Source organism: Rattus norvegicus, chromosome 2 (genome assembly GCF_036323735.1).
Source record: "Rattus norvegicus strain BN/NHsdMcwi chromosome 2, GRCr8, whole genome shotgun sequence".
NCBI classification, from domain to species: domain Eukaryota; kingdom Metazoa; phylum Chordata; class Mammalia; order Rodentia; family Muridae; genus Rattus; species Rattus norvegicus.
In genome coordinates this window covers 5,808,598-5,821,334 of record NC_086020.1, presented here as the reverse complement: position 1 = coordinate 5,821,334, position 12,737 = coordinate 5,808,598, and the positions used below count along the sequence as shown (strand labels likewise).

The following is a 12,737-nucleotide window of genomic DNA, read 5'->3' as shown; positions in this document are numbered from 1 at the left end:
ATTTTTAAAGCATTAGTTCACATGTATAACATACATTCATTTATTGAACAATACTTTGCGGTTGGATTAAAACATGACTAAGACCAAAAAAGACCTTGTTACATTGGAACTTGTATCCTAATAAAAGCAGACAAATATGAACTTTTTAGAAGGTATATAAATTAGATTAATTTTAGATAGTAGTATGTGTTACAAAGAAAATAAAACTCAATAACGGTATAAGAAAGTGACCAGAAACAGGGTATACCTGTTACAGGTAGAGTGTTTGTGATGGCTTGAATAAGAATGCTCCAATAGGTTCATAGATTTGAATGCTTGGTCACCTGGTAGTGGCCTAATTGGAGTAAGTGTGTTTCTTTTTTTTTTTTTTATTAACTTGAGTATTTCTTATATACATTTCGAGTGTTATTCCCTTTCCCGGTTTCCGGGCAAACATCCCCCACCCCCTCCCCTTCTTTATGGGTGTTCCCCTCCCCATCCTCCCCCCCTTGCCGCCCTCCCCCCAACAATCTAGTTCACTGGGGGTTCAGTCTTAGCAGGACCCAGGGCTTCCCCTTCCACTGGTGCTCTTACTAGGATATTCATTGCTACTTATGAGGTCAGAGTCCAGGGTCAGTCCATGTATAGTCTTTAGGTAGTGACTTAGTCCCTGGAAGCTCTGGTTGCTTGGCATTGTTGTACATATGGGGTCTCGAGCCCCTTCAAGCTCTTCCAGTTCTTTCTCTGATTCCTTCAACGGGGGTCCCATTCTCAGTTCAGTGGTTTGCTGCTGGCATTCGCCTCTGTATTTGCTGTATTCTGGCTGTGTCTCTCAGGAGAGATCTACATCCTGCTCCTGTCAGCCTGCACTTCTTTGCTTCATCGATCTTGTCTAATTGGGTGGCTGTATATGTATGGGCCACATGTGGGGCAGGCGCTGAATGGGTGTTCCTTCTGTGTCTGTTTTAATCTTTGCCTCTCTATTCCCTGCCAAGGGTATTCTTGTTCCCCTTTTAAAGAAGGAGTGAAGCATTCACATTTTGATCATCCGTTTTGAGTTTCATTTGTTCTAGGCATCTAGGGTAATTCAAGCAGTGGCTAATAGCCACTTATCAATGAGTGCATACCATGTGTGTTTTTCTGTCATTGGGTTAGCTCACTCAGGATGATATTTTCCAGTGCCATCCATTTGCCTACGAATTTCATAAAGTCATTGTTTTTGATAGCTGAGTAATATTCCATTGTATAGATGTACCACATTTTCTGTATCCATTCCTCTGTTGAAGGGCATCTGGGTTCTTTCCAGCTTCTGACTATTATAAATAAGGCTGCTATGAACATAGTGGAGCACGTGTCTTTTTTATGTGTTGGGGCATCTTTTGGGTATATGCCCAAGAGAGGTATAGCTGGATCCTCAGGCAGTTCAATGTCCAATTTTCTGAGGAACCTCCAGACTGATTTCCAGAATGGTTGTACCAGTCTGCAATCCCACCAACAATGGAGGAGTGTTCCTCTTTCTCCGCATCCTCACCAGCATCTGCTGTCACCTGAGTTTTTGATCTTACCCATTCTCACTGGTGTGAGGTGAAATCTCAGGGTTGTTTTGATTTGCATTTCCCTTATGACTAAAGATGGTGAACATTTCTTTAGGTGTTTCTCAGCCATTTGGCATTCCTCAGCTGTGAATTTTAGGGTTATTTGTCTCCCTGCGGTCTAACTTCTTGAGTTCTTTGTATATCTCAAAAGGATTCTTATTTTTACCTGCTCTCTGAATTGAAAAACAAACAGACAAACAAAACAAAAACGGATTCTTAGCTGTCAGATTCCACAGGACTCTTCCTTGCCTCTTGTAACTTTTGGACTAGATATACATATCTTGGGCCAACCTAATCTTTGAGAAGTACTCCTTGTCTTGGCTTCTGGAGTCTAATACTCTATCAGTTTCCTTCTGCTCCTGCAGTTCCCTCTCAGCTCCTTTATTTCTTTCTTGATTTCATTTTACCCATTTCCTAATAAAAGTGGAAGGTTTCTGAATCAGAGAGGATGAAAAGGATGTAAAAGATGAAGTCTGCCTATAGAGGATCTCAACTCTTTGGCATCAAGCACATGATAAAGGAACAAATCAGAGGAGGCTCTCTCCTGGGTTGACCACCAGTCCCTCCAGAAAGGCAATATGCCCCTTGTTGGGATCCTACAGCGCTCCTTGGAAGATTTCTTCATGACTGAGTGTTCTGTTTGTTTGTTTGTTTGTTTATCTTTTTTTAAAATTAACTTGAGTATTTCTTATATACATTTCAAGTGTTATTCCCTTTCCCGGTTTCCGGGCAAACATCCCCCCAATCCCTCCCCCTCCCCTTCTTTATGGGTGTTCCCTTCCCCACCCTCCCCCCATTGCTGCCCTCCCCCCAACAATCTAGTTCACTGGGGGTTCAGTCTTAGCAGGACCCAGGGCTTCCCCTTCCACTGGTGCTCTTATTAGGATATTCATTGCTACCTATGAGGTCAGAGTCCACGGCTTAGCATAGGTCTCTAATACCTCCTTGTATCAAGAACCTGGTGCTAGATTTTTTTTTTTTAAGGATAAATAGTTGCAATATCCACAGACATTGTTATAGGAAATGCTGCCTCTATCTGTGCAGGGATTCTCTAAGATCCCCAAATGTGAAGACCTTCCTTTCATGGTTTCAGTAACTCTCAGTTACAAAGCAAAATACTTCAACTTCTGACATTAGTTTTTACTCATAGCCATTAATGTGCTGGGAAACAGTGTTTGACTTAAATACTGAGTCAAGCAAAACCTGAGAAATAGCATTGTTAAGCTTTATGGATTTTCATAACTTGTGGCAAATTGTAGTCAGTAAGTTATAGAATGCCAAATAGATCTGTTGATCTGAACGGAGACCCTCAGCTTCATAAGACAAAAAGATGAGAGTGTTCCCTTTATTTCCTGCAGTGTCTCTTCTCTTCCTGTCCACACTGTACCAACACCCTCTACATTTCTCTTTTCTTGTCTATAATCAACAGTACCCATGAAACACCACATTCCAGAAGCACATTTGTCTTTATTTACATACTGTATATTTCCCATTGCCACCCAATCAATCACCAACTAAATCCAAATAACTTGTAAGTTCCTGGGTCCCAGGGGAGTCCCAAGTTTAGTCTTTGCATATCCTTCTCTCTACTATTCCTCCCATAGGGCTTTACATAGAAGACTCTCAATGAATGCAAAATTAACTGGTTTAAATTCAATTTTTAAATATTCTGCTGAAAAACATAAGACTTTTTTTTTTCAGTCTAACGATTTTCCCTATTTTGGATGTAAATGATGCATGCCACCAACCAATCTTTGCTAATGACAGTTTGTACACCAAAATGTTTCAATTTATGTATGCATTCTTGCACTGCTACCTATCTTTTGAAATATTGGTGACATTATACATAGAGCACTTCACGAAGAAATGCATAAAATCCAAGAACATTGCTAATTAATTTGTGAGAAGTTGAGAGATATCCCTAAAATTGAAGGGGCACTGGACAACCATAATTCTGTTCTGCCAAGCTCCTTATAGCATGGCAAATCTTGCTCTGTAATGGGGCTTCTCTCTTGTCATCTGTCTAAAACCTAGCTCTCTAGCATGTTGACGAAAAACCACAAATCACAATGCTATTGTGGTGGCACAGGCTTTTTTTGTGGCTGGCACTAGTCAGCAGTATCTGCAGGCTGACAAACCCTTTGGATGAGTACTCAAAAAGATTGTTAAATTTCACTTCCAGCCCCAAACCAGGAAGTACTGCCTAAAATGAAGCCAAGTCAAAAGCAATTCAACATCAGAAATGTAGGCTCCAGAAAAGGAGATGACTTTAAAGTCCGTGATTGTCTGCTGATTTGGATTAGAGCAGGCAGGCTAGCTTCTGCTTGTAAACCATTAGTACACTTACAGAATTGCCTATATAAATAATCAAATACAGGACATAGCACACTCAGAAGTACACAAACACTGAGAGACCAATTTCTTCTCAAGATCCTTTCTCTTATCTTTAGTTCGGATTTAGGCTAGAGTTGAATTAGTGACAGATTGCAGAAAAGTGTCTAATTCTCCAAATTCTTAGGAAAGGAAGTCTAGACCACGCCCCAGTTTAGCTCTCTGGTTACACAATGTCTAGATTGGTCTGGACAAGTCCACCCGGGAACTGCAACCTCCAGCTTCCCCAATTTGTGATCCACTGAGAACCCTGCAGTTTTGGGGCCAGTCTGGGGAGGGTCTTGTGTACGAACCCTGAGCAGAGGGCGTTAAACTGCAGTTCAGGGTTGCTGACAAATTGGGCAGTGAGCGGCCCACAGGAAGAGGAGGGCCTAACCGGGCGAGGGGGAGCTGGCCCGGGCTCAGGGCTGGGTCGGAAAAGCTGCCTCACTGCGCCGTTCCGCTCCACCGCCCCGAGCTCTGGCCTGGGCCTCCCGTACAATTTCTCTGCGCTTTCCCAGAGGCTGCACTCGCAGCAGTTTCACCAAATAATGTCCCGGCCCGGCCCGAAGCCCGCCGCCTCTTCCAGGCCCCGGCGCGGGGCGGCAGCTAGCCACACCCAGGAGGTGAGTAGTACTCCGAACCGAGCCGCGGGGCAAGCGGCAGGGGGCCGTAGTCCAGGAGTGCCTCGCAGCAGTTCTGGGGCGTTGCCCCTCCTTGGCACCTTCCAGATAGGAAAAGGATCAGAGCTCTGTGACTGCGGGCAAGCAGGTGGCCCCAGGCTCTTTAAATTTGGTAGTGTCACGAGTTGGGTGGAGGGGCTCTTGGAGCAACACGGGCTAGTGAGACCAAGGCAGTGCACAAGGCATGGAAGCAGAATAAAGTATACTCCGGACTTTCGGAGTGAGTGGGCTCGTACGGCACGGCAGAGGGCCTCTGCCCTCCATGTGAAGTCACCCCCCACCCCCACCCTCACACACTTTCCATGTAGGGAGTGGCGGCTGAAGAACTGACACACACCTCTTTCCTAATTAGCCAGATCGGACAGGGCGGGACCACGCTAGCTGTGGGCGGGTCCTATCGCTCCTTTCCCTTGTGCCCTCCCACCGGGCAGCTGCGTAACACCCTGTGCCCTGTCAGAAAGGTCCCAGCCAGGCAGAGAGTCGTAGTGGTGCCACCAGCACCTCACTCTTCGTCCTGGACAGCTTCCCAGCAGCGCGGCTCGGAGCACGTCAGGGTTGTCGCCATGGCATTCGCAAACTGGTGGTACAAGACGGTAAATAGAAGGGACCGAGCTTGGGCAGCACTGGGAAGGGAGTGTATTTACCTCGCCCCACTGGCAGGTTGAGGAAATATGGCATGAAGTTGGAGGGCCAAGGGTGAGACCGGGTGAGAACTCCTTGCAGACCTTCTGGTTAAGCTCGGGCAGAAGCTGGAGGCTCTCCCTTCCGTGGTATGCGGACGCATACTGGGCGGTACAGTCTGGGCAGCGAGGTGCACCAGGCTCAGCTCGCATTCCCAAATTGAATGGACAGCAATCCTTAATTTCTGCCCTTTGAAACACTTACCTGGATACATAGAAAAGAAGCACTGAAGCCCAGGTTTAGTTTTTCGACTGCTAAGTAAAGATAAAAACTTACAAAGAATGGTGGGTGAAGCAGTTTCAAACTCGAAAGAGGAGGATGGGGAATGGAAAAGAAGAAAAGATCAGAGAACAATTGTGATCAATTAATACTCTGGCGGGAAGGGGGATGGGGGAGAGAGAGAGAAATGAGTATATGTCACTACTCTGTATTACTTTGCAAGAGGACAAACGTGTTCCATTTGGTTAGTGGTTAGTCTGTCCTACCAAGTATGTGTTATACCCAGTCAAACTGGAACTTGTAATGTTTTGAAACCAGGAAGCATGGTTTTTACATTACATTTAAAAAAGAAAAAACAACAACAAAAACAAAAGTTTCCAACCCTTTGTTGACAGAGAGTCATGAGGTGATTTATGGTGAGAATTTCAAAATCTTAGGTCCACCTTCTCAGGAGGTGGTATGGACAAAGTAAAGATGCAGTAATCAGATAATCTTTGCATCTACAAACTTTGGGTTAGAATTAGAAAATAGGCATTGAGAACTGATTGATCATCTAAGTGTGCTAGCCTTCAAGTGCACTGTAGAGTTCTTAACTCAAGTGGCAATGATTTCAATGTGTGAGTCTTTATGTTTTCATATCTGTCAAATACCAAATATTTACATAAGGACTATTCAGCAGTAGACATGCCACATATGTGTTTTCAGTGATGTTTCTTCATGAATGTTCTCCCTTACACTTTTCTGTGCTGTTTAAATGTATAGTTTTATTAATTTGCTGAGAGCGTATGTTTGCATTGAGTCATGATTGTCCCAGAATTCTTATCAAAATGCACCCATTAAATTATCTGCAAATATGGGTGGCAGGTGTTCAACTAACATCAGATTTCTCTGTCCAAGCTTGGCGTTGTCTAAAGGAAATTGTGCCAGCTACTTAGATGAAGATAGCTTAGATCTTTGCTTTTAATACCTACTGCACTGTGTGAGACACTTTGATATTTTTGCCCAAATTCCACTACAAGCCAGTTTGGGGATTATTATTTAAGACTTCTGCTTGTGCTAACTTTCTAGAACTTTCAGCATGCTTGTGATCAAGTTTTGACTTTTCTCCAGCAGAAAAGTACTATGATACCCAAAAGGGCTTTAAAAATTTGTAACAGTCCCATTAACAAAAATATTTTAAGAAGTCAAGTATGTTAATAACATTTTTGTTAACTGGCTCTATCCTAGGTGACATTTAAGTATGTAATCATGTGCTAAAAATGACAAGTCACCTCTTTTTGTGCTAATTACTCAAAAATCTGGCTGTGCAGTTATGTTATACTCACAGTATCTCCCAATTCCCATATTTCAGAGTTTCACTTGCCACTGTGGCTAGTGAAATAACACAGGCAGGAAAGCTCTAAGTGGCTTGTTCCTAATCTTCTTTTGTTTTTATTGTTGTTGTTTGTTTGTTTGTTTGTGTTTTTTACATTTCATTTTGAGAATGAAATATAGTACTTTCTCTCAACAATATACATATATAATTTGCCTCTTCAAGGCATGCAAAGTCTGCACAAATCTTTCTCCAATGCCAATTTTAACATATAGATACATATAAATGCATATGTTCTTATATTCTGTGCATATATAAAATATGTGTACATATTTTCATATGTGCAATGTATATATTAAGTAGTTTTGTTTATGTGCCTATGAATAAAAGTGTGCTGTTAAACCCTTTTATCACATATTCAGCCACCAATCAAAAATAATTTTTAAAAATTGAATCTTCATTGAACATGTATCAATTTCTTTTGTCATTATTCCCCAAGCAATATAATATAAAAATGTGGATATGCCTTAATATTGGGTATCATAGAGCACAGGAAGACAGTGAATAGTTTAGATGTGAACATGCTATTTCATACAAGCCATTTGAGCATCTGCAGGATTTGATTTCTCAAAACATTTCTAAAACCAGTTTCCGAAAGATACCAATGGAATTCTACACACACCGCACACACATCCTTGTAGAATACTTCTAGTGAGTCCTATAATTAGAATATCCTTAGTATCCTTAGTAAGATTCTTTAAATACTAAAAATAATATGAGTGATCTAACTTTATACAGAATAAAAGTAGAGTAATGCAAAGATATGTTCATTTAAGAGCATGCTACTTGTAAAGCCAACCAAGGAAACATAATATTGTACATTTTCACACTGATTACCATCTGAATATTTTTGATTGTAGTAAAAACCAACTTTATAAAATTTGTTAAAAAGCTACATTTAGAGAATATCTGATGAACATCATAATTATCAGAACTCAGTATACTTGGCTTACATAAATAATTAGATTCCTGACTCATATCTTGATTCTGTTACCTTGTGATAATTAAAGGTGTTTTTTAGTTTATTTAGATTTATAGCCCCAGTGAGAGCATAATCAAGGTACTCAGTCATTTGGAAGGCTCCACCATTGCAGCTAGACTGGCCAAAGTGTTGCAGACTACCCATGGCAAAACAGACAACTTGGTTGCAATAGATTTTCCGGGGGCAAGGGTGGAGGCAAAATTATGAGGTCTGCATAAAGGCTGTAGTATAGTATTTAAGGCAGCAAGAATGAAGAGGTCAAAGGTCACAATTTTTTGATTGGCAGTCCCTGAATGGAATATTTTTCCATTGCATAAAAGTTTTTTAAAATGAGTAACATATGATGATATTGCTCTTTAATCAGTTTTAAACCTTCTTAGAAAGTTAATTATATTATTCAAGTGGTTGGGTTGGAAACAAAGGGTAGTCATTGAGAGTCCAAGGTGGACAGACAACTGGTAGTTAGTTCTAAGCAGGTTATTTCAGCATCAGCAGGGTGTCTCAGTCAGACTTCCATTTTCTCACTTTGGAATACTTTCAAGATCTAAATCTTATTAGCATGGCAGTAAAGTTCTGTTCTTCAAGTTGTTTCATTTTCCTTTTATGAAAACTTATTAAGACTGTGACTACCGTGAATTGGAAAAGAGTCTCATCAGTTAAGAAAACATTTTAAAACTGTTCCATCCAGTGGAGATGGAGAACCAGTTAATTCAGTCGGGGTGTGTGTGTGTGTGTGTGTGTGTGTGTGTGTGTGTGTGTGTGTGTTTTGGTGTGGGGGTGGAGGGCAGTCAGTATGCCACAATGTACATGTGGAGATCAGAGAACAGCTGGTGCACACAGTCCTCTCCTACCTGCGACGTGGGTTCCAGGAGTCAAATTCAGCTGTCAGGCTTTGTTTGGCACCAAGTGCCTTTTCCTACAGAGAATCTCATTGTCCATATTCTCTTATAATATTTATTTTGTCTCCATGACATCTAGATTGTAGGGGACACTCACTGATTTTTCTTTTTCATGGTTAATAAACCCTAGTAGCCTTTTCTGTGAGTTTTGACACTTTTCAGTTTTAAAACTAGAACAGCTATGATTTTACCTTTAAGTGACTCTAGCCAAACACTCTTGAGATAACAGTCACTTAAAATTTTCAAAACTTTTTTGTAGTAAAACTTTCCATATGAGCAGAAGAAAAATGGCATAATTAGCACCCACAAATCAACTGGCATCATTAATGATCAACATTGTGTCAGTGTATCTCCAGATCCCACTTCCACACAAAGGATTTAAATGAGTGTAAATTGTCAGTTTAAGTTACACATATAGCCAAGTTGTATGATGTTGAAAAGAATGGATTTTCATTCTCTGTGTGTTTTTCCCCTCTCTGGTGTAATCTGGGGTGAGACAAGCACAGTGATGAGATAGAACACTAAATAATTGCTTATCAGCAACCAAACTTTTGACTTAGAAAAATGAAACTTTCATATTTACATGTCATTTCATGAAATCAAACTGATGTCAAAGGGAAAAGAGCTATGAAACCAACTGTACTCTTTAAGGTCGGCTTTGTCTCTGTGGCTTACCTCTGTTCTTTACTGTTGGCTTTATTCTCTCTGACAATGCAGAAGGAAACATGGGCTTAGACAATTCTAAAATCTCATTCTTTCTGCAATAGTGTCTTTTTCAATATGTCTTGATAAAAGCTATTAGCCAGAGGAGGAAAACAGACTTGGACCAGTTTACACTTTAACACTGAAATATACTGAAAGGTTGAATTATTTACCCAAGATCACACAGCCTTTGAATTTCTATTCTATCAGTTTTTCACTGTCAGCTAAGAGATAGAAGTGATTCTAAGCATTTATGTCTGTGCAATGTAAGACAGGAAGCAGGTTACCCAGGCAACAGATAAGATTGGAAAAACCAACAGAAAATGACAAGGCAGCCAGACCTTAAAAGTTATGAGATCTGCAGTAGCCCTAGGCAGGAGGAGCTGTAGTGTTACCTTGTAAAAGCCAAAATGACAATACTTTTGGCCTACTATCCTGGAAAGGCCCCAAGATCAGAGAGAAGATCAATGTGTGTGTGTGTGTGTGTGTGTGTGTGTGTGTGTGTCCCACCTATTCATACCACTCTAGATCCTTGATCAGTGGTTCTCAACTTTCTTAACAATGCAGCCCTTTAATAGTTTTCTCATGTTATCTTGATTCCCCAACAATAATTTTGCTACTGATATGAATTGCTGCAGCCCTTAAATAGTTTCTCATGTTGTGTTGAATTCCCAACAATAATTTTGCTACTGATATGGATTGCAATGTAAATCTCTGTGTTTTTCGATGTTCTTTGGCATTCAGTGAAAGGGACCTTAGACCTCTCAAAGCGGTCACAACCTACAAATTGAGAACTGCTGCTCTAGGTTCTCACCCAACTAGTAGTTGCCTCTTATTGGCCAACCCCAGGTTGAGATTATTCATTCTGAGAAGCAGCCAGAGAATATCTCTGGTAAAACCACTGTGTAAGTGACAACCAAGTGATTAGAAGATATATTCTTTGGCTTGGACTTGGACCAGAAATGCCAGTGTGAAATAGGGCACTGAGCTTCCTCCTTAAGCAATCAGTTTTCCTAGGAGATACCCAGAACTACACAGCCTGCCTAGCCCTGGGAAACTCCCCAAGGGTACCAGCTCAGTTGGTGTTTTGAGAAGCAGTGATTTCTGTTATAGTATCCATGAGTCTCCTTTAGAAGCCATTGTTCCCAATCCTGAATGCACAATAGAAACAGCAAACAAATTATAGAAAACTATATTCACATCCTGACCTACACAGACACAGTCTAATGTCCTACTCTCTGGCACAAGTGTTTTCCAAAGCTTCGTGGCTGCTTGTAGCATAATTGGCAACCCTGCTAATCTAATTGGGTGCTTCTCTGTCTTCTGCAGGATGCTGAAAAGAGCCTTCCTCGAGAGTTTGTGACAATACTGATAGAGCTGAGCTGCATGTGCTGGGGAGATCGGGGCTCCTATGAAAACCTTGATCTTGTTTTAATTTTTCTGTCATGTCTCTGGACATGATTATGTGACCTATGTCCAAACTGATGGACAGTTTTCAAGTAACATTTTCAATTTTTATCAAACAACTTTGTTTGGACATCAAATTCATTAACCATGTAGTTTATTCCTGTATAAACTCAATATTTAAATTTTATTTCCAGATTGAGGAAGTCAATCTTCCTAAAAGCAACTTTGTATCTGTTTTTTAATCCTTAATTTCAGAAGCACACTAGCTTTAAGCACTACTCTAATACTACTGGAATTGCTGGTGTTCTTCTTCCTTTTTAGGTAGACTTTTGTATTCTTCTGTGTATGGTATGCACCCTTGTCTGTGTGTGTATCTGTGTGTACCTTGATAAGTTAGGAAGGTCCCCAGATGTGGCAAAGCTCAAGTCCTTGTGACTTCTGACTCCTGATTTCTTAATAGGTTTATGGCTTTGCTGTGGAAAACATTTCTAGCATAAAACTGTCTTATGTCCTAGATATTTGTCCTTGCCAAATATCTGGGTAGAAAGAATTTGGATAATTATTCCTTTTTGACATAAGATAGGAAAGCTCTTCTTCTGAATTCTCCCAACCATCCACCTGCCATTGAACTCTTATAGCTAGTCACATTAGCCACTTCTATCTATCTACACCCTATGTGGTTTCCTGTCTGCTCTGCTTTAAGGCTGGCATTATGTCTTGCTTCTTTCTGCTTTGACATTTTCTCTGCTAGTCTACAACAGAACACATGTGTATTGAGCTTTGGTTAAATCTTTATAACAGATTGGTTTTAAACTAGGATCATGTTTTGCTTTCACGTTAGAGTGCTAGATTACTCTAAAGACTTGGTGCAAATCACACAATCCCAGCTAGGTTTTACATGTTTCTCTAGGACCCCATCTTTGACTGGACTGTAATCATTAAGTGGCATGACAAAGCCGAGCATTGACTTTCTTTACCCATAGATAGGACAACAGTGTCTGGTCCCTAGAGTCATTATGGAGAGAAAAGGGGGGCACATAGGGAGCTCCTGGCACTGGCACCAGATTCTTTTCCCTCACATATATAATCAAATCCATTAATAATATAGTCCATTCTCTCCTGGAATCTGTCATTGCTTCCCTCCCCATGCTTCTCTTCTCTGTGGCAACCTGTAGGTTCCTGAACTGGATCAATGTGATGTGTATCATCCCCATGAATTTGGTTCACCAACTTAATAGACTCAATTGTAGCCAGTTATTCCCAATGTAGGGAACTTGAATTTCAGTGAAAACATTTAACTACCTTAACATTATTAATAGATAGCTAAATATAGAATAAGCCCAAGCAACTATGAGGGCAATGATTAATCTATAAAATGACTGTTTAATACAAGAAAGCTAAATGTCAATAGGAAGTTCTTGATAATGTTCTTAGCATAATTATAACATTTGGCTTATACAGGGAACTGTGCTACATTTAATGAAGTGATTAGTGTTTGAAATGTCTAGTGTTTTCAATGTTTTTGCAATTTACTTTCTTTTTTATTAGTTATTTTGTTTGTTTTATTTCAAATGTTGTCCTCTTTCTTGGTCTCCCAACCACATTCCCCTTCCCTTTGCCTCTGAGAGGGTGCTTCCTCTCCCTACCCAGGTACCCACTTGTGACTGACTCATCCTTCTCACATTCCCCTTTGATGGGGCATCAAGGCTGTACAGGACCAGGTGCATCCCCTCCCACTGATGCCAGATAAGACAGTCCTCTGCTATATATGTACCAGGAGCCATGGACCCTCCCATGTATACTCTTTGGAGGTGGATTAGTCCCTGGGAAGTCTTGGGAGGTCCCGTT

At 40.8% G+C, this 12,737-nt stretch overlaps 1 protein-coding gene across 11 annotated transcripts in view; it reads left to right on the top strand.

Moving 5' to 3' along the window:
* Positions 1 to 4,121: 4,121 nt before the first annotated feature.
* Cast (calpastatin) overlaps positions 4,122 to 12,737 on the top strand; it is a 109,581-nt gene continuing 100,965 nt past the window's right edge. For 4 of the 11 annotated variants that reach the window (XM_039101793.2, XM_039101792.2, XM_039101791.2 and 1 more), the window contains exon 1: positions 4,122 to 4,570. In XM_039101793.2, coding sequence (XP_038957721.1) covers positions 4,496 to 4,570 — 75 coding nt within the window. In that variant the 5' untranslated portion in view covers positions 4,122 to 4,495. Of the gene's footprint in view, positions 4,571 to 5,039; positions 5,221 to 12,737 lie in introns of those variants that run through there. The other 7 variants (NM_001033716.1, NM_001033715.1, NM_053295.2 and 4 more) reach the window with 5 other exon arrangements.